We start from the raw sequence: 26,050 nt of genomic DNA, 5'->3' as shown, positions 1-26,050 counted from the left end.
TCTGTCTTAAAAAAATTTCAAAAATGCACAGAACAATTCAGACTTCTCATGCCATCCACTTATTAGACATGTTTGTTTTGAGAGAGACAATGCAAGTGTGCTGTTGAGCTTGTCTGTTGGAGAATAAGAATTAGTATCCTAATACTACAAGAATACAAAAATAAAAGACCACTCCATGTAAATAATAATCAAATTTGTCACTGAATTTTATTGAAACTCAGAAAATAACTCTAATCAAATTGTTGCTGAAAATCAAAAATACTTAAAGAACAATTTATAATTAAGGACCAACTCCAAGAAGCAATCCAGTGATTGCAGTGCAGTTTAGTTTGATCTGTAGTTAAAAATGAAATGAAAAAACATGTAGAAGGCAACCAATTTTTGCTGGTCTCATGGGTAGTCTTTTTAAACAGATTTTGCTGTCGTTTAAAGATGCAATATTCATGTCTGATAAATTTACATTTTTATGTGGAACTACAAGAACTAAATATTAAACACTTGGCAAGGTGGCTTCACATATTAAATCATGAAAACAGAATTCTCCATTTTCACATCCAAATGAATATTTTCCAAATGCAATGATGGGAGAGGCATTTTGCCTTTTCTATATTAGATTAGGTGCTATATAAAGGGTACCACATAAGTAGTGTTGTGAAATGCATATTTTTATGAGTGTCTTTTTGATTACATATGAAAATGTTTCAGGAAATTTGTTCTGTGGAAATGTATCTGTATTTCAAATATTCTAGGTTTCAGAGTAGCAGCCGTGTTAGTCTGTATTCGCAAAAAAGAAAAGGAGTACTTGTGTCACCTTAGAGACTAACAAATTTATTTGAGCATAAGCTTTTGTGAGCTGTAGTTCAAATATTCTAGTTGAACGGACCTACAACAATCTAGTAAAAGTACCCCTGCTGCTGCCCATATTAGCAATCTTTGCTAGCACTGGAATGAAAATTAAACAGATTTCCAGAGGAAAAGTACTAACGAGAAAATTTTCCCTCACAAACAAAACAAAACACCCCACCAAAACTTTTCTGTACAAATCTGGAAAAGTAATTATTTGAACCTTGCAGGAGGATACAAATAGAAAAATTGAGGTTCTTGAGATCTGATATCAAAGAGGTTCTTCCATGGGAAGGATTGTGTTAGAACTTACAGATGAGAAGTTTCAGAGTAGCAGCCGTGTTAGTCTGTATTTGCAAAAAGAAAAGGAGTACTTGTGGCACCTTAGAGACTAACAAATTTATTTGAGCATAAGCTTTTGTGAGCTACAGCTCACTTCATCGGATGAGAAGTTGTCCCTTTGCAAGACATGGCCATTTTTCAAACACTCCTAGAAATTTTCTCAGGCTGATTTCTGACTGAATGGTGCAAGATAATGAACATATGTAGTTGTTTCTCTTTTGAAACTCATTATATATTGCACTAGTTATTGTCATTCAGGTGAACTTAAACTGGATATGAAGTTGAGGGGAGCTGGCTAAGTGGTATTGTTTTTCTTTAAAAAGTCATTTCTTGCATAGTTAATGTATAAAAAAACTTTAGGGTCAAAACAAAACAGAAATGGTGGGTAAATCATTATTCTAAGGTTGAGGCTGAACCACTGTTGCCAACCTGGTCCTCCATGCCTTCACCTGTCCCCCTTTAAATTCTTCCTTAAGATACTCTTATGTGACACCTTCTAAACCCCAATAATCTCAGCAAAGACTGTCCCCCAAATCACTACTGTACATCCCAATATTCTCCATCAGACTCTCCTGTCTGCTAAAATTATTAAGCTGCCGTAAAGCAGCTAGATATGGCTAGAGAATTTCTCCAGTTCAGGATGGGAAGAGTGTGTATCAGTGATGGTCAGTGGGCAGGATAGGGAGCGATGAAGAGCTATGTGTGTGTTGTTTTGCCTGTCGGTACTTAGATTGTAAGTTCTGTGAGGACATGACCTGTCTCTTTAGTTGTGTATCAGTCTGTCTCTGGTAAGGATCCTATCACCATGATATCTAAGCACTCTATTTAATACGGTGTCAGGGATCTACAAATAATTACAAGGACTGCATGAGGGCTCAGGGGAACAGATTATTTCCCACCATCTTGTTAGTAGAACGTGAGATACCTATTTCATCATGCTGCTACCAACAAAATACTATGCATTTTTTTACTTTTAAAACCAAAAATTTTGTAGGCATACAAAACCTAAGCTTTGTGATACAGAAAAAAAACATGTTTTTAAAAATGCCAGATACATAGTTACGCAAACACAATTATTAGGCAATTGTTAATGTGTCAGATTTTGCATTTGTGGTGTCAGAACAAAAGATTTGTTGCCCAACATACCTTCTTTAGATTTTCCTCAATTAATTTTTGAACTTTGAACATAAAGATTTTGCATGTCATATAAACAAGCTCATATTGACTTTTTTTTTATCCACAGGATGGTACAAAACAAAAGAGAGAACGGAAGAAGACTGTGTCATTTAGCAGCATGCCGACTGAGAAGAAGATCAGTAGTGCAAGTGACTGTATTAACGCAATGGTTGAAGGCTCTGAGCTCAAAAAGTTTCGGTCCAACTCTAGAGTATATCACCGGTACTTTCTTTTAGATGCAGATATGCAGTCCCTGCGTTGGGAACCTTCAAAGAAGGATTCAGAAAAAGCAAAGATTGATATTAAATCAATCAAAGAAGTGAGAACAGGAAAAAATACAGATATATTCCGCAGCAATGGAATTTATGACCAGATATCAGAAGACTGTGCATTTTCCATTATTTATGGAGATAACTATGAGTCTCTAGATCTCGTTGCTAACTCAGCAGATGTTGCAAACATTTGGGTTACTGGGCTAAGATACCTAATTTCTTATGGAAAACATACACTAGATATGATAGAAAGTAGCCAAGATAATATGCGGACTTCATGGGTTTCACAAATGTTCAGTGAAACTGATGCAGATAATTTTGGACATATAGCCCTGTATAAAGCTGTGCAGTTTATAAAAAAATTAAATCCGGGTTTAAAAACAAGTAAAATTGAGCTGAAGTTCAAAGAGTTACATAGATCCAAGGACAAAACTGGTACTGAAGTCACAAAGGAAGAATTTATTGAAGTTTTCCATGAGCTTTGTACCCGACCTGAGATCTATTTCTTATTGGTTCAGTTTTCCAGCAATAAAGAATTCCTAGATACCAAGGACCTTATGATGTTTTTAGAAGCAGAACAGGGAATGGCACATGTCACAGAAGAAATAAGTCTTGAAATTATTCACAAATATGAACCATCAAAAGAGGGCCAGGAAAAGGGCTGGCTCTCTATGGATGGTTTTACTAATTATCTTACTTCACCTGACTGTCATATATTTGATCCAGAGCATAAAAAAGTTTGTCAGGATATGAAACAACCTTTATCCCATTATTTCATAAACTCATCTCACAATACATACTTGATAGAGGACCAGTTCCGAGGTCCATCTGATATCACAGGATATATTCGTGCTCTTAAAATGGGTTGCCGAAGTGTTGAATTGGATGTATGGGATGGTCCAGATAATGAGCCTGTAATTTATACAGGACATACAATGACATCACAGATAGTCTTCCGCAGTGTAATTGACATTATTAACAAGTACGCATTTTTTGCTTCAGAATACCCTCTGATTCTGTGTTTAGAAAATCATTGTTCTATTAAGCAGCAGAAAGTAATGGTTCAACACATGAAGAAAATTTTGGGGGACAAGCTACACACACAGTCTCCAAACATAGACGAGTCTTATCTTCCCTCACCTGACTCACTTAAAGGGAAAATACTAATTAAAGCAAAGAAGCTTTCCTCTGATTGCTCTGGGCAAGAGGGAGATGTTACAGATGAAGATGAAGGAGCAGAAATGTCACAAAGAGTAGGGAAAGAGGGAGCAGAACAACAGAACACTGTGATAGTGAAACGATTTCAGCTTTGCAAAGAGCTTTCTGAATTGGTAAGCATATGTAAATCAGTTCAGTTCAAAGAGTTTCAAGTCTCATTTCAGCTCCAGAAATACTGGGAAGTTTGTTCATTTAATGAAGTGCTTGCTAGCAAATATGCCAATGAAAATCCAGGAGACTTTGTAAATTACAACAAACGTTTTCTTGCCAGGGTTTTTCCTAGCCCTATGAGGATTGACTCTAGTAATATGAATCCCCAGGATTTTTGGAAGTGTGGCTGTCAGATAGTAGCCATGAATTTTCAGACACCTGGCCTAATGATGGACCTTAACATTGGTTGGTTTCGACAAAATGGGAATTGTGGCTATGTCCTTCGTCCTGCCATCATGCGAGAGGAAGTATCCTTCTTCAGTGCAAATACAAAAGATACTGTGCCTGGAGTTTCACCTCAACTTCTTCATGTTAAAATTATTAGTGGGCAAAACTTCCCTAAACCCAAAGGGTCAGGTGCCAAAGGTGATGTTGTAGATCCTTATGTATATGTAGAAATTCATGGAATCCCAGCAGACTGTGCAGAAAAAAGGACAAAAACTGTGCATCAGAATGGAGACAATCCAATTTTTGATGAAAGTTTTGAATTTCAAATTAATCTTCCTGAGCTAGCCGTCATGCGTTTTGTAATACTAGATGATGATTACATTGGGGATGAATTTATTGGGCAGTACACTATTCCCTTTGAGTGTTTACAGACAGGCTATAGACATGTTCCACTGCAATCTTTAACTGGAGAAATTTTAGCACATGCTTTCTTGTTTGTACATGTTGCTATTACTAATCGAAGGGGTGGTGGGAAACCTCATAAACGGGGTCTCTCAGTGAGGAAAGGAAAGAAATCCAGGGAATATGCCTCTATGAGAACATTATGGATTAAGACCATAGATGAAGTATTCAAGAATGCTCTCCAGCCTATATGGGATGCTACGGATCTGAGAGAAAATATGCAGGTACAGTTTTTACGACGAAATTATCAGTGTTTGTGCCACAGTTGTACTTTTGCGTTATGGTGTGTCTGCAGTGTGTGTTACATAGCTATGTAAATGTTAACTGCATTTTATAATAGTATTGATTTATCATGTTTTTATGCTGAACGAATTTAAAAACAGACTCTGTTTGAACAGCAGCTGGATGATATTGTCTATTAAGATAACTCCTGGTACAAACACATGGTTTGTGCTATAATTCAAGCCTATTAACTGGCCCTATTTCTTGAGAAGGAATATACTAGATATACTGGAGAAAAAGGTAGAAGCTACTTTTCAGCTTTAGGAAATTAAGTAAAATAGAAGTGCAGGGAGAAAACATGTGAACAGATTACTGTATATTCAAAGACCCCTCATATCTGAAAGAATTCTCAAGGACACTGTAAATGGAACATAGCTCAATGGCTTCCCCATCTCTTTATGAAGTGAAAAATTTCCTCACATCACTAGCAGATCTTTCAAAGAGATCTTTCCCTTCCCAGGATCCAAAAGAGCACTAGTATTTTACAAACACGTTAAATGGGGATGTAGTTACTCCTTCCCCCCAAAAGGGGGTGTTTCATAGATTGCAATATCAAACAAATACAGTATCACAGAATGATAGGAAGTAATGTAGGCTAAGATGCTGGGTTATGGATCCCACTGTTCAATTGCATCTTTTGGGTATTGATAAAGATTCCTGGTACAAGAACTGCTGATCTAGGACAGAAGTAGAGAAAAATGTAAAGATTAATATTCTGTTTGATGAAGTTTTTAACTATATAAAAACTACAGTAAAAGTCCTAGCACTAAAAAATAAAATTAAGCATAACCATATCAAAAAAGTTACCCATTAAATCTTCTTATTTTGTATGACTTTAAAGAAAAACCGTTTCAGAGAAACGTGCTTGAGAGTCAATTCCAGATTTTAAAAGGGTGTGTGTTTGTACTGTATATCAGTGCAGATAACTTTTGTTTATGAATAAAGTTATGTTGAAAGTTGTAATAATGAAAGATTTTAACAGTATTGCAAACTTTAAAGATTACACTTGTTCTTCTGAATTGTATCCAGGAGCTTCCCCAGTCCATTCAGTATGATTTGTGCCAAAGATGTTGTTATATGCAAAGATCACAAACAAAATTTGGAGGCATGATTATGCCTGGTAAATGAGATTCAGGTTGCAGACTAGATGTGAATCTAATCTGTAATTAAGGAAGGTCTGTTATTCCATTGTGTACTGTCTAGGAGATTTCTCTTAATCAAGAATAGCCTGGATCTAAGACTTGAATATACAATGAGAAGGTGTGCTCGTAACTAGCATGCAATTTTATTTTTCAGAATTGGTGTGTTTTTGAAAAATGTAATTTTATTAGGGTTTTTAGGAGTGCTTGGGAAGGAGTTTTCTTTTATGCATTTCATTCTATTACTTTGAAATATGCACTTACATCTTCCCAACTTATTACTAGCATACCTGGAAATGTCCCCAAGACAGATATAGTTTAGGTGGATGATAGAATAATTTTGATTATTTTAACTGACAGATTTGCATGATGTGTTGCACACTTGTTCTTATGAATTGTATCCAGTCTCCTGCAACTTCCCCATTCCATTCCATAAGCAAAGATCATTAGCAAAATATGGAGGAATGATTATGACTGGTAAATGAGATTTAGATTGCAGACTAGATATGAATTTAATCTGTAATTAACGAGAGGCTCTAATTCCATTTTGTGTATAGGCTAGGAGATTTTTTTAAAGTGCCTTAAGGAGAAACCTGGATCCTAAGACTTGAATGTACAATAAGAAGGTGTGCTCGTAACTAGTATGCTATTTTATTTTTCAGATTGGTGTGTTTTTGAAAAAGTAATTTAGTAGGGTTTTTTAGGGTCAGTGCATGGGAAGGAATTTCCTTGTATGCATTTCATTCTGTTACTTTGAAAGATGTATTTACATCTTCCCAATTTATCAGTTGCATACCTGGAAATGTCCCCAAGAGGGATATAGTTTAGGTGAATGATAGAATGCTAATTTTGATTATTTTAACTGACAGATTTGCATAATGTGTCTGTAAAAATTTAAATTGTAATATAAATATAATCTGTGCTACACTCTCTATAAACTGTCCTAAAAAATAAATGAAAAAATTCCATTAAAATAAAGACAATTGCAAAATGTATAAGTCAGGGAATTTGAAATGGTTTAATTTCTTAATTACATATTAATTTACTACTATAATTGCCATGGTATAGCAGCTAGACAGAAGACAGACAACTTCAGGTATCTAGGGATTTTAAATATGAAATAGAAAAGTATTTCATGGAATAAAGTACACACAAGTATAATGAACTACACCAAGATTTTGTTTGAGTAATCATTAGAATCCCTTTATCCATACTAGGCCTTTTTTCTGTAGTCAGCAATATGCATCGTGTTAGTAGTACAAAAGCTTGTATCACTATCACAGCTGAGTGTATGAGGTCAGTGATTATACTGGATAGGGTATAGAACATTCACTTTGCTTGGCAGTGCAGAGAATCATGAAAGTCAGCATGGCCTAGTGGGTAAGACATCAAACTGGGAGTCTGAAGACCTGAATTCTACTCACTGTCCTGCCGCTGACTTGCTATGTACCCTTAGACAAGCCACTTAACTTCTCTGGGTCTTAGTTTTCTTTTCTGTAAAATCGCTGTTTGTAATGTTTATCCACATTTGTAAAGTTTGAGATCTATGAATGAAAAGCAGTATAGGGTCAATCTTTTCAGATGTCCTATTGTTTTATTAAATTCCAATCTAATTATTACAAATAGCCTTGGTTTACTAAACAGTGAAAACAAATTATTTGAAAGGTAAAATTGATAGATTCCAAGGCCAGAAAGAACCATTGTGATCATCTAGTTTGACCTCTTGTGTAACATAGGCCATAGAACTTCCACAAAATAATTCCTAGAACGTATTTTTTTAGAAAAATATCCAATCTTGAGTTAAAAATTGTCAGTATTGGATAATGGATCACAACCCTAGGTTAAATTGTTCCAGTGGATAATTACTCTCACAATTAAAAACTGATGTTAATAATTGTGTGATGTATCAGTCACTGCACTGGAAATAACTTATGGATACAAATTTATACATAATATGTTCTTTTAAAAATAGGTTGAGGTCAACTTGTCTGTTAAAAGTGGCTTATGTATTTAAGCCCTGATTGCCATTTACACTAAAACTTTACACCCTTCTGGCAGTATAAAGGGTCTTTCAGAAAGTAAAAATGTCACTCACGACCTATAAACTTGTCATATGCTTTAAAATATGTGTAGAATATCCCAAATGACCAAGGTAAGGGGAGCACTTGGAACATTTGATACTTAAACTTACTGATTTTTCTCTTACAGGTCCACAAACTCCAGACTTGCCACAGATCGCCACCTCCCACTTGGTGTAAGAACCGTAAATTCACTTTGGTGGAGAGCACTGCCATCATGGGAATTGACTGGAGGCTGGAATCATTTTAAAAGATTAAGATAAATGGCTGATGTTTACAATATTTCAATGTTTATTAAGTTTAAACATATATATTTTATATTCTAGCCTACAACATACAAATAAATAATAATGATAAATAATAATAAATAAAATAAAAATACTATAAACTCTTGGAAATGTACAGTATTGGGTTTAACAAATACTCTTAGAAGGTCATCTAAGTGATAGTGTGACATCACTAGTGGAGTGCAGCGTTCTGGCATCACACCAAGTGGGAGCCAGCAGATCCTCAGCATGTCTGGAGAATGCTGACATACAATAGGTATGTTTAAAGTTACAAATGGACTGACTTGCCCCCTCCACCTTATTAAGTTTATTTGAGACATTCAGCACATAACATTTAAGCAGTTGGATTTAAAAAAAAACATTTTAAATATTTTCTGAAACTTTTCAAAAGCTTGTTCAATCAACATGGATTTGTAGTTCATTGTTTCTATATTTATTGAAAATTTGAAGTTAATAGTAGCATATTACAACCTCTTTATTCTAACTAACATTTATTTTCTGTAGCAGGATTTTAAGTCTATTTGAATTTTTAATATCTCTGATAAATAAAATATTGCAAATATCTATGGTACTTTGGAAATCTGCAATTTTTCCAGGACAAAACCATTGATAATTCTACACCATCGCTGGGTTATAACTATTATACAATGAAATATAAGTCTATTAAACTGAATGAATGAGAGATTAAAAAGCATGTTTAACTGTAAAGTAACTTCTTTATTTTCTTTTTAACAGAACGCAGTCGTTTCATTCAAAGAATTATGTGGCCTTTCTCCTGTAGCAAATCTTATGCAGTGTATTCTGGCAGTGTCTACCCGCTTGGTTGGACCTGAGAGTACACCATTGGTACTACTGAATCTCAGTGATCAGTATCCCACTATGGAGATACAAGGGACTGTTCCAGAGGTCTTGAAAAAGATTGTAACTTCATATGACATAGTGAGTAGTCCTTTGTGGTTTATGTATGCTGCTTGAAAGACTTTCTTTTTATAATATACTGTACCATGCCTGTTTTGAAAGGTCATTCTAATATATGACTTCCTATTTCATGCTTCATTACTTGTGCTTGAAAATTTATTCCCATGAACATTCAGCATCTGAATCTGTTTTTATGTGCGGTGAATGTAAAAATTAATACCTCTTACCTCATGCAAATTCACAAGGCTTTGTATTAGTGTATGTAAATATGTTAGAAATTTACCTGTTTATGCATTAACTTGTAACTTTTTGCATGTTGCATAGCATATTGATAGCTTTTTCACAGGTGTACAGTGATTTGTTACATTACATTTTTGAATTTATAGAGCTGTAGTTCTTTTCACCGTTGATTCAAAGAGTAGAAAACGTTAATGTTTTTAGGAACTGTGATTTTATGAGCTGTGTGATACTGTTGAAATCCTCATGTTTTTTTTTCATATGTATATGTATGTATATATATATATGTATATATATATATGTATATGTATGTATATATATATGTATATATATATATATATGTATATGTATATATGTTGTATCTCTCGTATACGTCTCATTTATTTTGGCAGTTGTACATTCTATAATCAACTCTAATTTTCATTTTAGCTGTTAAAAACTTTAGGAAATCTGTAAATGGTGTCTTTAGAAACTAGAAATATTCAGAAATACATAAGAATTTTAAAAGTATACTGCATGGGGAAAGAAAGAACTGTGTAAAGAAAGACTAAAGGATATGAATTCTGTAGCAGAGTGATGAATTATGAAATTTACATTATGTATATGTAAGGAGGAAAATCCAACAGTTTAAAACTTCCACCTGATTTCAGTTGCAGAAATATGGCACGGGGAAGAGACAATCTGTCACATAGGGTTAGAGCTTTTGATTTTTTTAAATGAACTCCTCTAAAATTGGAATATGATGATATGTAGATATTCTCTTCCAGGATTTTTCTATTAGTGTTGTGTTTTCAAACAAAACAGCGCAACTGTTTCCCTTTTTAAAAAAATTAGAAAATCAAACCACTAACCTAGGATCTGAAAATATGTATATGGAGTTACATTTTAGAGCTAATTTTCTGGCACAAATAGCTTTGGAATAGTAACCATATCAGACCCTTCATACTTACAGGAGCTTAAACAGTAGCACTGTTTGTAGAAAGAAAAATTAGTTAACTAGGAGTTCAGGTTGAATTATGGGATCGGTGCATGGCTCAGTGATGTAAACACAGGTGCAGTTTGGTTTAAATGATACCATACTTTGTAATTACTGTAAGATTAGGATATTATAGTACAAAGTGTTCTTAATTGTTGGGATTACTGATAAATCGCAGATAAAATGAACCTCTGTTGTTGTTGATGGAAAATGTGTCTAAATGTCTGGTTGTTCTGAAGTTGGTGACACTGGGAGCAGAGTTGCTCCTTTCCGGGCATTTCTATACAATCCATAAGTTTTGGAATATCTGGATTTTTAGAATTAGGATTTTTTTAAATGGTAATTCTCAAAGTATTTTCAAAAAAGGTCATTGTTATGTCTATTCAACCTTAACTCCAGGGTGGTGAAATCATTTGCCTGGGCATTTCAACTGTTCAAAAAAAAAAAGGGATTTCTCAGTGATAAAACTCCCAGAAAACTTTTCAAGTTGCACCAAGATAGACCATTCTTTCCCAGAGAGTTTCATACCTCCACATCTTTCTTTCTTTCTTTCTTTCTTTCTTTCTTTCTTTCTTTCTTTCTTTCTTTCTTTCTTTCTTATATTCCTCTTACCCTGAGGCTTTGTCTTTCATGTGGCTTTTCCTTTCCTCTTTTAGTCTGTGCATTGTTGGAATATAAAGCGTGCTTTGACTTGATGCATGCTTTATAGAAAACCAGCAGAAATGAAGAATTCATTATGTACATATAAAAGGAGATCATATCTGCAAAGTTGTACACACAAATCATCTCCTTCCCCAAAAAAGATAAAGGCAACACCACATCCCAGGATTAGCAGGGGAAAAAATGGAATTTCTAGAGCAAAGCCATTTTGAAGATATGATAAAAAATGAGACACACTTCATTATTTGGAAACTCTATCTCGGAAATCCCTTGTCTAATTTGACAGAAACATTCCAGAAAAATTTTTATTGTGGGCTGAGAACTAATGGTAAAATTTCACATGGTTACATTTGATTCTAATGGATGTCATGGGATACACAGGCCCTTTTAAGGTTCATAAGCAGAATCCTCCTTCTTTGAGTGCTTGCTCATGTTGATTCCATTGTAGGTGTGCGCATACCCATGAGTGCAGTCATCGGAGATTTTTGCCTTAGCAGTTTCTGTAGGGCCAGTGTGTCGCCCCCTTGAGTACTGCACTCATGCACTCGTAGATCAGGTGCTGCCAGCCCTACAACCTCTCAGTTCATTTTTACCACCTGTGGTGATCAGTCAGAGCACCTTTCCTTGCTCATCAAGGGCTAGCTGTTTTTGTTATCTCAAACTTTGTGCCTTAAGGCTTTGTATATAGTTATTCTTTGTGTTAAGTACTTGTTTATTGTAATAGTTTGTTAGTAGCTAGGTCCAAGTGGGGACTCTGACCCCGGCGGGGCATGCCCCGGTCTTCGGGTTTTAAGCCCTGCGAATCCTGTAACTGGCCTGTGCCTATTAGCGACCCCATGGCAGCTGTCTCAAGTGCTAGAGGGAAGTGCACATTAAAGAGAGGTGCTGGATTTGTAAAAACTTTTGGTCTCGCATGCAGAAGGAGTGGGACATCAGGCTCAGAGCTTTCTTTATGGAGTCTGCTCGGCATCAGTGCGAAGTACACCACCGGGGCCCGCCCGGCACCACTTTATGTCACTGGTACCAAAGAAGAGGGCAAAGAAGCACGGCTCCCCACCGCTGTCAAAGAAGGGCCAGTTGACAGTAAGCAAAGAACCTGCCCTGGATCACCCGTCCACCCCAGAGCCCCACAGTCAGCCCTCTCTAGTTGGGACCATTAGCGCAGTAAAAGGTCCTCCTCCAATTCCTGAAAGCCGGGACTGGACCAACTTCCTGTTGGCACCAATGCCTTTGAGAGCTCAGGCAAAGAAGGAGCAGAAACCGCCTGTGCTGCCAGTGAATCTAGTGCCGCAGGCTTTGACTAAGACTCCCCAAGAGGGCAAGCCAGCCGATGCAGCTCCCCAGGGAGTGGTGGAGCACCGCCGATCCCTTGAGACGATGGCGTGCTCTTCACCTCTGCACTGCTTGACACCAGTGCCATTGTTGAGATCGGCACAGACTCACCGTCAGTCACCGTCCCAATAGTCATGGTCGCCACCATCTCAACGCGGTTTGCTGAGAGAGAGGCATCAATCCCCGTATTACCGGTGCCGGTCACCATGCTGGAAGTTGTCCCATCACCAATCCCATCTCCTTCCCACCTCCAAGCTCCTGGGCACTGTCCCCAGTCACCGCACCATTTGTGCCAGTCCCCACCATTGGTGCCAGTGGCCTCTACAGCCCCGCCATGGTCTCCAGAAGGGGACTCCTCTGAATCTCTGGGCCGCTTCAGCCCATCGCCTCATCCCCAGTGACAAGATTGGACGTCCAAGCCAACATTGGTGGTACCGGGGGAATGGCAGCCAGGCCAGTGGCCAGCGCAGTATCCATGTTGGAATGCCTGGGGGGTTCTGGTCATGGTGATGCCCCCTTCGGTCCACTCGTTGGCCACTGCCACGGAACAGCGGCCATCGACAGCAGGCCCGAAGGTACCAGAAGGTACCAGGTACCAGAAGCACACCCCGTGGCCGAGTCTCAGGAGACTGTGCCTACCCCCAAGCCATCCTCCCCAGAGGAGGAGGAGGACCAGGCTCCCCCTCCACCATTGCAGTCCTCCTCTTTGTTCCCCAACAAGGTGGTCGTGGGACCTTCCAGAGCCGGCCTGCCTAATGATGTTAAAGACCACCAGGTCTTATTTCAGTGAATGTCCGAAAACTTGGGCCTGGAAGTGGAGTTGCTGGCTGAACAGGAGGACATCCTGTTCAACATCCTGTCAGCCTCTACCCCTACCCATGTCGCACTACTGGCATGAAGGGGTCCTCAAAATTGCCAGGGCCATTTGGCAGAGTCCACATCAAAGCCCGTCCAATGCATAGAGTTCATCTGGGACATTCTTGACTCCATGCAGGCCAGGGCCTTCCTTCCAGAAGGGTCATGGTGGATCTAATCTGCCATTTAAGGAACCACCTGCTCACTAAAGCCCACACCTGCCTACATCTGGTGGGGCACATGCACATACGTGTCAGCCATGCTCAGCTCCATCTGCGGCCTCTGCAGGTGTGCCTGGACTCTGTCTATATCCCCAATAGGCACTCCCTGGACCAAGTGGTTATGGAGATGAGCCACGTCATTTTGTCCCTGAATTGGTGGCTAGTTGGTGCTGCATGGGGTTCCCTTTGCGATCCCATCCCCATTGCTTACCCTGGTCTCCAACGCCTCAAATCTGGGTTGGGGAGCCCACCTGGGTGAGCTCAGCACTCAGGACTGTGACTACAGGACAGTCTAGCCCTCCTTATCCATGCCTGGCCTGCCAGGTGTTTTTGCCTCACCTGAAAGGCAAGATGGTGCAGGTCCTGATGGACAATACCGCCACGATGTATTACATCAACAGGCAGGATGGGACCAGATCCTCAGCCCTTTGTCAGGAGGCGCTCAGCCTTTGGGACTTCTGTGTGCAGCATGCCATTCGTTTAATCACCGCCCATTTACCCAGCTCCAAGAATGTCGTAGCAGATCGCCTCAACAAGACCTTCTCGTCTCGCCAGGAGTGGTCTTTCCATCTGGAGGTGGTCAATGTAATCTTCCAAAGGTGGGGAACTCCCCAGGTGGACCTGTTCATGTCCAGGCAGAACAGGAAGTGCCACCAGTTTGCCACCAGATCTGGACAAAGGTTCCCTTTCGGACCTCATCCTTTGGGCGCTCATGTATGCCTTTCTGCCGGTACCATTGATCCACAGGGTCCTGGTGAAAGTCAAGCAGGACAGAGCGAGAGTCATCCTCATGGCCCCATCAGTACGGATTCAGCATGCTGTTGTACCTGTCGACAGCCGCCCCTCTTCAGCTGTCTCTTTAACCAGATCTGCTGTTGCAGAACCACGACAACCTGCTGCATCTGAACCTGGCGGCGCTGCACCTGGCAGCTTGGCTGTTGCATGGCTGAGCATGGACAAAAGGGCATGTTCAGCCCGTGTTCAGTACGTTTTACTCGGCAGTAGGAAATCTCTCAACCAGGACAACTTACCTGGAAAAATGGAAAAGATTTCAATATTGGGTCTGGGAGCAGCACCTTTGGGCCTCACAGGCCTTGCTTCAGGACATCTTGGATTAAATGCACAGTGGTGAATTTCATCCAGTGCTGCTGTTTAGATTTCTATATAATTTTTATTTAAAAAATGTAAACACTTTATAGTTCGTGCTTTTTTCTAGAACCTTTGCAAGGATCCTAAGCTTAAAGAGTTGCCCCTCTCTTCCATCAAAATCCACCTGGTGGCCATCTCATTGCTATATCCCCTGGTCCAGGACAGGTTTCTCTTTTCCCATCCCATGACAGCGTGGTTCTTGAAAGGGCTGGAGCGCTTCTACCCACACGTCCAGGAACTGGTCCCCCCTTGGGACCTGAACCTTGTGATGTCCAGGCTCACTGGTCATCCCTTTGAACCCTGTGCTTCCTGGTCCCTCCTGCTTCTCTCCTGGAGGGTTTCTTTCTTGATCGCGATAACGTCGGCCATAAGGTGTCAGAGATCAGGGCTCACTTTGGAACTGCCCTATACAGTCCTCAAGGACAAAGGTCAGCTGCGCCCACACCTGGCATTTCTGATCAAGGTCATGTCCCAGCAAGTTTGAGAAGACACTGGCTTCAGCAGAGCAGTGCTAAATCTGCAATGCCTTGAAATCTGAGCCCACCTCCGAGGATTCTGCTTGGGAGTCACCTACAATGGTATCAACATGAGCAAGCACTTGAAGAAGAAAAAACGGTTACCCACCTTTTCGTAACTGTTGTTCTTCGAGATATGTTGCTCAGGCCCATTCCATTACCTGCCTTCCTGCCCCTCTGTTGGAGTTGTCAGCAAGAGGGAACCAAGAGGGCGCAGGGCCAGCAGCGACTGATATACCAGGGCATGAGCCTGACACTTAAGGCGGCAACACAGCCGGCCCTAGGGATACTGCTAAGTCAAACATCTCCAATGACTGCACACCTAGAATAGAATCGACAGGAACAACCCATCTTGAAGAACCACAGTTATAAAAAGGTGGGTAACCATTTTTGTTGGCAGCCATATTAGTATTCCAGTTTCTGGCAGGGTGTGATGGGAAATAAAGGGGACTATATAAACATTAGCCTTTTCACTAGATGGAGGAGAGACATGAAGGGGATCCAGCCTGTGCTTTATAATTATTTAATGGGGTGGACACCTCAGAGGAGAGTCTGAAACTGACTTTGACACTAGATACATTTTCTTACATTTTGAGGCAAGTTGAAATTAAGATGCTTAGGCAAGGACACTTTCTGTTCACAAATTCCAAGGACATTCTTTTTTGTTTTTTGGCCTGTTACTGTTAAGTTAGGAGGTAGTTGTGAAAATTAGGTATATAATGGGAAGACAAATTCAGTCTTAATTTAGAGAGAGACTATCACTCTCCATAATAATAATTTCTTACTTTTTTTACTTTGTGCTAGCATGTGCCTCATAGTCTGTTCAGAATTATGTATTAACAGAGTTGCTCCGATTTGTCATTTACTATCAATGTGAAATCAGGATGATAGCAAACATTACCTTGTGGAATGTTTTTTCAGACAAACCTTGGTTACCATGGTAAGTGCATAGGCTATCTTTGGTTTACATTGTTCTTTCATTCTGGATGTGACATGTGGATAATATGGAAATTTCGAAGCACCCACTGTTTCAGGGTCAGTCTATCTAAGACAGATACAGTAATTTAATATTTAACAGTTCTTTGACAGAAATACTTTCCCAGCTTTAAAAACTACAGTAAACATTTACTCTAGCAAAGTGATCAACAGTTATTCAGTAGAATTTGTTTTCACAGTGAGTGACTAGAGGGCTCTATATATTTGATCAATAAACTATGATAGGATGCAAGTCTTCTTCAATGAAAGAGTTAGTCTGTAATAAAGTAATTACTAAAGAGTACAATACTACAGGGATAAAACTGGTGAAAAGTCTTTAGTACAGTACAGGAACAGTATAGTTATTAAAGAAACACTGAGTCAAGTAAGCATGACTTAATTAGAACATCCCAGGACACTTGTTATTTTACATATTCTTGACAAAAAGATATAATGCATAAAAAAGATTATTCTAGTCAGTCAGCATTCACTACAGTGAAATTTTGGGTATGTTTTACTAGGCATTTGAAGTCAGTGGAAAGACATCTGTTATTTTTAGTGGTAGTTGAATTCGATGCTTAATGTGTATCGTGGGTAAAGTGGACATTTAGTAAGGAAATAGAAATGATAAACACAGGAGCTAAAATACTGGTTCCATAGAAGACAATGGAGATTTTGCCATTGACTTCATTGGGACTAGAATTTTACCCAGGAATTTTACAAAGGAAGATCTTCCATATTTGTCTACACTATAGTGAGTCAGGGCATATTTTAATATTAATTAAAAAAAGTAATGAGAATAACCTAAGTCTGTTTCCCAGACTACTGAGATGCTTATTTTCCCAGGTTGATGACGCTGCGAAAGACTCTTGAATGTAATCTGTACACTTTATAAAAGCATCAGGATATTTTGGTTAAGGACTGGTAAAGGGGACATTTCATAGCATTTTTTCACCATTTAACAATGTGGGATTTTTTTCCCCCTCAACTTCATGAAGTGCAGCTTCCTCTGTGTGATACTTCATCATGCACTCGGCTGGTGTCATCATACCCGTCACTGAACAGTGTTGCAGACTGAAGCCTGGAGATACAGCAAGTGGTTCTTCCACACCATTGCATTTTTTCCTTAATGTCATATGCCCTACAGGATAAACAACAGGAATAGTGAAAAAAATTTAAAACTGTGCAATGGTAAGGAAAAGAATACTTATTTTGTCCCCAGTCTGCAGCAATGTGATGAGAGTGATGATGTCAGCAAAGTGCATGCTGGGGCATCATACAAAGGAAGCCAGCTATTACAGAGAACTTGTCTGTCTAATCTAACAAGTATTACTGAAACCTGGCTGGATAATATGCTTGACCTGTTTTGACACAGTTGGTATCAGTCAAGTTTTTGGTACAGTATGAGCCTAAGGGGATTGGAGATGGGGTGGTGTGTCTGTACCATGTAGGTGGTCTCCTAACCTAAAACTGGATCAAATATGGACTATGTCTACAGTTGGAGCTGGGGGTGTGAGTTCCAGATCAAGTAGACATATGCATGCTAGCTGTCATCCGGATAGCTCACAGAAAATAGAAATGTAGCCATAGTAGCATGGGCTGATGCCCACACGCTGCTGCGAGCGGCAGTATAGGCTAGCTGCCCTGGTATGTATCCAGAGAGTCTGGGCAACTTTGTAGTTGGGATGGCTAGCCCATGCTGCTGCTTGCCACTGCCTGTGCTACTGCAGCTACACTATTATTTTTAGGATGTGACCTCAGTGAGACCTCACATAAGTATGTCTACTTGAGCTGGGAATCACACACCAAGTTTCATGTATAGATGTAACCATAGTTTATTCATTTTGTATGAGAGTCCTAGGATAGGGTCAAGCTGGGCTAGTCTTGGTTTATTAATTATCTTTCTCCAAACGCAAATCTTTGTCAGTTGACATTAGACAAAAGGTGTTGAAGACACCATAACTGATGGTACTCAGTGACTTCAGCATCCATGTGGATGATGAATCCTTAGCATCAGTTCAGGGCTTTATGGCTACCATGGTGACTATGGGATTATCAAAGCTCAATTCATGAAGCTGGTCGCACACTTGATCAAGTGTTTGAGCTTGAGTCAGTAGTAATGACTATAATATAATTACGTTTAATAACCTTTTCAGGGGGGAACAACAAAGAAGCCCACCACAGTAGCATTTAACTTCAAAAAGGGGAGGTAGGCAAAAATGAGGGAGCTAGTTAAATTCAAGGAAAACAAGACCATTGCAGAGAAGCTAAATTAATTCTTTCATTGGTCTTCACTGCAAAGGATGTGAGGGAGAGTCACACACCTGAGCCATTCTTTTTAGGTGACAAATCTGCATTCCTTTGCATTTATCAACACTGAACTTCATCTGCCATTTTGTTGCCTGGTCAGCTAGTTTTGTGGGATCTGGCATCCACTCAGTGTTCAATGGCAGTCAAAAAAGCTAACAGAATGTAAGGAACCATTAGTAAAGGGACAGATAATAAGACAGTAAATATAATAATGCCACTATATAAATCCATGGTACATCCACACCTTGAATACTGGCAGTTCTGGTCACCTCATCTGAAAAAAGCTTTATTAGAAATGGAAAAAGTACAAAGAAGGGCAACAAAAATTATTTGGAGGATGGAATAGCTTCCATATGAGGAGAGATTCAAAAGACTGGGACTGTTCAGCTTAGAGAAGAGACAACTAATGGAGAATATGATTTAGAGGTTGATAAAATCATGAATGGTGTGGAAAAAGTAAATAAAGAAGTGTAATTTACCCCTTCACATAACACAAGAACCAGAAATTAATAGGCAGCAGGTTTAAAACGATCATAAGGAAGTATTTCTTCACACAACGAACATTCAACCTGTGAAATTCATTAATGGGATGTTGCAGTGATGAAGATTTAAGGGAAAACTGAGATCACTGACTATAATTTAGTATTATGAAAAGCCCTGGCATCGTTTTATACCATTTTTATTTAATTCCTACACATTCTGGTTTTAAAAAGTAGTTAAATAGTTACTGATATTATGGTAATTAATCTGTTATAGCAAGAGAAATAAGATCAAAATATTAATGAAAACTACAGTGAACAGGTTGGACAACTCCTTGAGAAAGATTTAAATTTTCATCAGGTGTCACTCCGCACTAGATTTGTAGCATTTCAGTCAAATTGTCATCCAAGGCAGATTCAGATTTTGCTGTCAAAGCTGCAGTCACAAGGGGCACCTGGTTCATGGGAGGACTTTCAGTCTACCAGGGGCAGATTCAAAGGCTTGCATGTTGTTTAATGTTCAGACTCCAATGTCAAATGATGCAGAGTGCAAGTTGCTCTGTCTTGAATGGGAACTCTGTGGTGACTTCTGTGAAGTCAGAGTTTCTCCCCTTTTTTATGCCCTTGCATGTACATCACAGGGTTCTCCTCTCTTCCTTCCATTAGTCCCATTTACAGCTGATGGTTGAATCAAATGGTTAACTTGAACCTGCTCTGTCATCAGTGGTGCAAGTAAAATCCATGTCTTACCGGTAGTGGGGGAGGAGGGGGGCAGGGCACCAGCTCAGGGGAGCATGTGACCTCTGCATGTGACCCTCCATGTGACTCCTCACCACCCAGCCCAGGGCCCCAATGCTCTCCCTGTTCCCTCCCCATATCCATCCCATGTTACCTGGTTGGGGGCTCTGTCCTCCTCCATTTGCACCGGAGACAGGGCTGGTGCTGGGGGGAGGGGAGTGAGGCTAGGGGCAGGCGGTACAGCCACTGGAGGAGCTGCTGTTGTTCTGTTCCTTTCCCTGCCGCCCCTCCCAGCGGGGAAAGGAGTAGAACTCCCAGCCTCACCCCCCAGCCCTCTCCTCCGGTACACCGTACTGGCTATAAATAGCTTGCTGGTACGGCGTACCGGCCTTCTTGCACTGCTGTCTGTCATCATCACCCTGAAAGGTGACACTGTGATGGGCCTATTAATTTTTTTCTAAGAAAGGCCATTCTCTCTGCTTCTGTGTGCAGACCTGGGATATTTTCCTTCCCATCCCCCAGTTTGTACCACTTCTTTAATCGTTACCTTTTACTCCGCAGTTTCCTTCCAAGGCAACTTTCAACTTCAACTCACAATATGATATCATAGAATAGGCTGGTGTTCATTTATCATGCTTTCCCTGAGAAGCCAAGTGTTTGGTGTTAGTGAAGGAATTTGTGAAGTAAGGAGAAATGGGTATTGAGTTTTAAAAGGAGTTTAATGTCTTTGTATGTAGAGAATGTCTGGTTTGAGATGTGGAAGCAGCATCTGCTTGGCTCTGTTTTCCATCCTTAGTCTTTCCTAAATGTTCTGTTCAGAATGAACTGAGAGACGAGCAAACTTGTTAGTGGAGAATTTGTGGATTATTTGTTGTTTTGATAAATTTTATATTACCCTGGTACTACTGATTGTTTTTACTTTTTTCCTCTTTCATTTCTGGGACACTGCACATATAGGACCATATTGTGTCCTATTTCTCCATCGGGTTCAGGGGTGAATCAGTGCAAAGAGGCCAATTCCTTTATGTTCCTTCACAGTAGGGGGGCTCAACTGAAGTCCCCCCCACTCCTCAGAAAGAAAGGATGCTCCTTTCATAACTCTCCTTTGGAATAAGACATATCCCTCAACAGGGTTAAGAAGAGACATCGAAAAGGAGGGGTCATGTCCTTGTTTCCCTCACCCAGAAGAAGTATGCTGCAAACACCAGTATGCTACTCAGTATGCTACTGAGTTCAGTAAGGAATTCTCCTCTGAAGATACCCTCTGCACCACTCCCACTGCAGGGTGGTACCTCAGAGGCACTATGGGGCACAGAATGTTTAATGTAAACTTGTTTTCTGGGGAGAATAGGAATTTTTCCTGGCTTGTAAGTATAATTTCTACTCTTTGCTGTTTTCAGTGAGATACTGAAAACAAGCTTTCCAAATGAATCACTGGCATCAGACAAATTTAGTCTGATCTTTGTCTTTTCCAAGAAGAAGTATTGGTGACAAGTACTTGTTGTACACATAAGGAACATGCAGAAGCTTTGTTTCTTACTGGCAGTTTGGGACAGCACTTGCAGCAGTAGAAAGATCAATTACACTTCATTATAAATCGACTTTGACTGTCTGGGCCAAATCCCGGCTGATCTATTATGAGGTTATTATTGATTGCTGTCTTGTTTGCAGTTTCTTTTATCAATGTGCTGCCACAAAACTTGATATTAAAAGCTTCTTTTAATTGGAGGTGTTTATTGCACCAACCACAGTAACCATAGTAAAAATACATTTTTATTTACATGCATGCTGAGTTTGATAAAATTATTGATATATATTACTCAGTTATTTATATGTTGATAATTATTTATATATAATACCCATTAATGCCAAAAGAATGACCCAAAGACAATTGGGTCAGGTGTGCAGTCTCTCAGCTAATTATCTGAAATATCTGTCTAGAATTAGAATAAATATTGTTTTGTCAGCATAACCAGTGCCAAAGAATATTGAAAAATTTCATATGAAATTAAAGGGATAGAAGAAGAAAAGTAAAAAGCGGGGGGAGGGGGAAGAAAGCTACTGTAATTATGTTGTACTGGGGACTTGCTCTTGACTGATATTTTTCCTCTCTGATAGCTAATCTAGGAGTAGTCTTTGGAAAACTTTACTCCTGGTGAAAGCTGTTTACTGGTTCACTAGCTGAGTCTCTTTTGCAATTGTATTTCCGATATATTTGTCAGCTGAAAACTGGAGTGTCTAAGAGCTTGAAGCCCTTATTCCACTGGTTGCAAACCTATGATTCTTGGCTGCTCACCTCCATTGCCTTACTAGACTAAGGATTTTCTGAAATTCTTCCACTGTTGCTCTTGCATTGTGCACTCTATCAGTGCCAGTAGTGTCTCTTGAAGTTCTTTACAAATATCAACAGCATCAAGCGATACAGCAGCCATCTTTCTGCAATTTGTCCAGGCCTATGGAAATAAATTTCAGTATATTCAGCTTATTTTCTACATTTCTCTTTAGTCCGATGTTGACTAGTTTGGCTGTGATAGTTCCATCGATTTTTGTCACTGTGCAAGGTGGGGTCCCACTCCTGTCTTCTCCTAAATCTACACAGCCTATTAGCAGAGTTTCAGTTGTTAATCACCAACATGTAGTTTATTTGCACTGGTCTTTCCACCAGTCTTTATTGATCCATATACCACTTACAAAGTCAGTTCCTCTGACGAAAGGAATGAAGAGGAAAGGGATGAGATCTCTCCACCCAGAGATTCTTCTTGGTTCTGGCTCACTAACCTGCCTTTCTCCCCCAGAACTTTCTTCCTGTGCTGCCTTCCACCCTCTGCATTAATGGACTAAACTGTTAGTCCTCCCCAGCCCATTCTAATCCACTAATTAAGCACAGTCAGGGCCCCATTGGGGGACTTAATTGGTGTTTAAGTGATCAGAGTGCTGGCTCAGCTCTTCATTCCCAGCATTCTGTCATCGTCACAATTTTCTTCATAAATTGTCCTCAGAATAGGCTAGTTCTTAATAAATAGCTCAAAATAGTCAACCAAGAAATTCTGTAATACATCTTGGAGAATTGATGTGGATCCTCCTGCTTGATTCAGTGAAGCTGAAGTTTCTGGCAATTTCAACAATATTTTTCCTTTATTCCTGAGTTGTACTTAAGTTTTTGGCTAAAAGATGCATGAAATCAGAACTGCACCTACATGTTATAAGTTTCAGGTTCCTTTAATTAACTTCTTTTCTACATTTGCAAATTTCTGCGTCAGAGCTGTGCACTTGACACTTCAATTTTTATTCAGTTTGTTAGAGCTTTTACTGCTGCTACAAGTATGCTGCTCTGTGGGCACTTCCTGATGCGTTAACAGTTTCAGTAAAATAAACAAGCACAGCTTCTGTTGTCACAGCAGCACGTGTTACTGGATTGTGCACATCACTCCATCTGTCAAGACTCAGATTAACAAATTTCCTGTCAGTGTTTTTTGTATACTGTTCGGCTTCCTTCTCAGACCCTATTTTCAGCAAACTTCCAGAAAAGTCTGCTCTGCCAGGTACAATGTAGCCCGGTCGTAACAATTGAACCATGTCAATGTGATGTTTGTTCTGAACAAGACGAAAGGGAGAATTTGTTGCCTAAATAAACTGAGGAATCTTTTAATCTCTGGAGTGTTGCTGGAATTTGCTGGTTCTGATTTTGAACTCATCCTTGGTTTTACTGGATGATGAAGAAAGTCGTTTTTTGGGGGCGGGGAGGGGGATTGATACAGATAATTTACTGTCTGACATATGTTAAGTTCCAGCACTACTGGCAGTATCAGCAAATGACTCTGAAGCTGTAGACATTGCAGATAATGGACCTCTCATGATGGACCCTGAAACAAAATGGTAAAAAAGTCATTTCTCCCAGGGCTGGGAGGAAGATAGGAAGTGACCCAGGGAGGTCAGCCTTGGTTGCCAGATCACTGGTAGTCCCAAAGGGCCCTGCATTGGAGTCTGGTGGAGTGGGAGGGCCCGGGCTTCCATGCCAACACCCCTCTGCTGTTCATGGGTTATAACCCTGATGACTAGGCCACGTTTCCTGACAAATCCCCAACTGAGTATGGTTAGAAATTGATGGAGAACACAGGCACCTTTCCACCCCAAGGGTGGAGCCCTATTTAAAACCACGTGGATTGGTATGTCATCCATGATGGATTTAGAAAGTTTGCTGAAATGGGTGATGGAGAACCAGCAGAAGCAAGTGCTTCTGCAGCAAATGGCTACTCAGCAGCAGTAGCTGGTTCAAGATTTAGGCGCCCAACAATAGGAACAGCAACAATGGGACATACCTACTGGCACCATATCTAATGGTACCAGTGCAGGCCACATATCGGGGCTTGGATGCTGAATCTGCCCAGGACTACACCCAGGTGAGAGCAGCCATCTTGGATTACTTTGACATCATGGAGGAGACCTTCTGCCAGAGGTTCCATGGGAAGAGGTACCCTCTGGGAACCCAACTCCATGTCATTGCCCAGAAACTGAGACCTGTGTTGGAGGTGGCTAAAGCCAGAAACTCAGACCGGAGTAGAGTTGAGGTGACCAAACTCATTCTGGTGCAGCAGTTTGCCCCCTGCTGAGACCTCATGCACTGCCACACCTACACGAAAAAACGGCAGTGGAGAGGGTCCTCCAGACTGTCTAGCGTGGCTGTGTGGGACAGCCAATCAGGGCCTAGCAGATTAGATTAAGAAGAGCCAGGGCCAGAGGGAGTTCAATTCCTTGCTGGAGGTGTAGGAGTATGGATGGTATGTGGCTGGCTGGCAGAGCTACAGAACCCTGGACAGGGCAGTGCTGCCAGAAGCTGAGGAAAGTGAGAAGGAGCCCCGAGCTGGTTGCTGGTACTCCATTAGGACAAGGCCCCAAGGTAAGGGTGAAGATGGAGCGGGGGCCACAGGGAAGTGGCCCAGGGAATTAGAGAAGATGTGTGACATAGTTAAAGGGACACAGCAGACAACTGCGATCTACAGGGTCCTTGGGCTGGAACCCGGAGTAGTGGGTAGGCCCGGGTTCCCCCCACCCTCTATTAGACACCTGGGGGAAGTGGTCTGGACATTGAAGGACCCCAAAGGGGGAACTGAACTATAGTGGCACAACTGGAGATCTGTAGCCAGGAAGTCTCAAGAGGGCGAAGACATTGTCTCCGGGGAGGGAGCCCTGGGAGGGAGCCAAAGCAGCGACATCTGAGAGAGAGTGTGCAGGTGCGTGCCCTAGACCCAGGGGGCGCTCACGAGAAATGAGTGCACCGTGTTACAAGCCTCATGAAAGCGTTCCCGACAGTGTTCTCCTCCCACCCCAGAAGGACCTATCACATGTACCACCACATCCAGACAATACCAAGACTACTCCCCCGGGAGAATCCCCAGCCGCTTCCCAGGAACATGTGTGAAGAAATCCAGACCATTTTGGAGACTGGGGTCATTGAAGAATCCCGAAGCAAGTGGCGAAACCCCATCATTTTAGTCCCAAAGCTGGATGGCACTGTCTGATTTTGCATCGACTTCAGGACAGTCAGTGCTATCTCCAAATATGACACTTACCCCACATCCCACGTGGATAAACTAGTAGATTGGGCGAGGCTCAGTATATCACCACATTAGACTTAAAGAAGGGGTATTGACAAATCCCACTCACTCCGGACTCGTGAGAAAAAAACACACTTTGCCACTCGCTTTGGCCTCTATTAATTCTGAACTATGCCCTTTGGATTCCATGGGGCACCCGTGACATTCCAGCACCTCACATACCAGGTTTTGCAGCCACATAACTTGTATGCAGAAGCCTATTTAGATGATGTCATCATCTACAGCTGAACCTGGGAAGAATATCTGGCACAAATTGCTACCATGCTTCGGTCTCTACGGCAGGCTCAACTAACAGCGAACCCCAAGAAGTGTAAGATAGGAAAAGAAGCCACCTACCTCGGATACCCTTTTAGGAAAGGCCAGGTCTGGACTTTTATAGATAAAGTCCAGGTCATCAAAGCAGCCTCCCAAACAGCCACAAAGAAACAAATTTGGAATTTTTGGGGACTACTACTACTACTACTACTGCCAGTTTGTTTCGAGGTTTTCAATAATAGCACACCTCTCACAGATCTGGTCATGAACAACAGTTCCAAAAGATACACTGGACCGAGACCTGTGAAAAGGCCTTTCAAGAATTGAAAGAACTCCTA

At 40.5% G+C, this 26,050-nt stretch overlaps 1 protein-coding gene across 4 annotated transcripts in view; it reads left to right on the top strand.

The window, feature by feature from the left end:
• Positions 1–26,050, top strand: part of PLCL2 (phospholipase C like 2) — a 175,773-nt gene that overhangs the window by 106,517 nt on the left and 43,206 nt on the right. For 3 of the 4 annotated variants that reach the window (XM_038392111.2, XM_038392112.2, XM_038392115.2), the window contains exons 3-4: positions 2,429–4,915; positions 9,213–9,416. In XM_038392111.2, coding sequence (XP_038248039.1) covers positions 2,429–4,915; positions 9,213–9,416 — 2,691 coding nt within the window. Of the gene's footprint in view, positions 1–2,428; positions 4,916–8,320; positions 8,520–9,212; positions 9,417–26,050 lie in introns of those variants that run through there. The other variant, XM_043509092.1, reaches the window with a different exon arrangement.

The sequence above is a fragment of the Dermochelys coriacea genome, chromosome 2 (assembly GCF_009764565.3).
Source record: "Dermochelys coriacea isolate rDerCor1 chromosome 2, rDerCor1.pri.v4, whole genome shotgun sequence".
Taxonomy (NCBI): Eukaryota; Metazoa; Chordata; order Testudines; family Dermochelyidae; genus Dermochelys; species Dermochelys coriacea.
The sequence above is the reverse complement of the archived record's forward strand: the minus strand, read 5'-3'. Positions and strand labels throughout refer to the sequence as shown.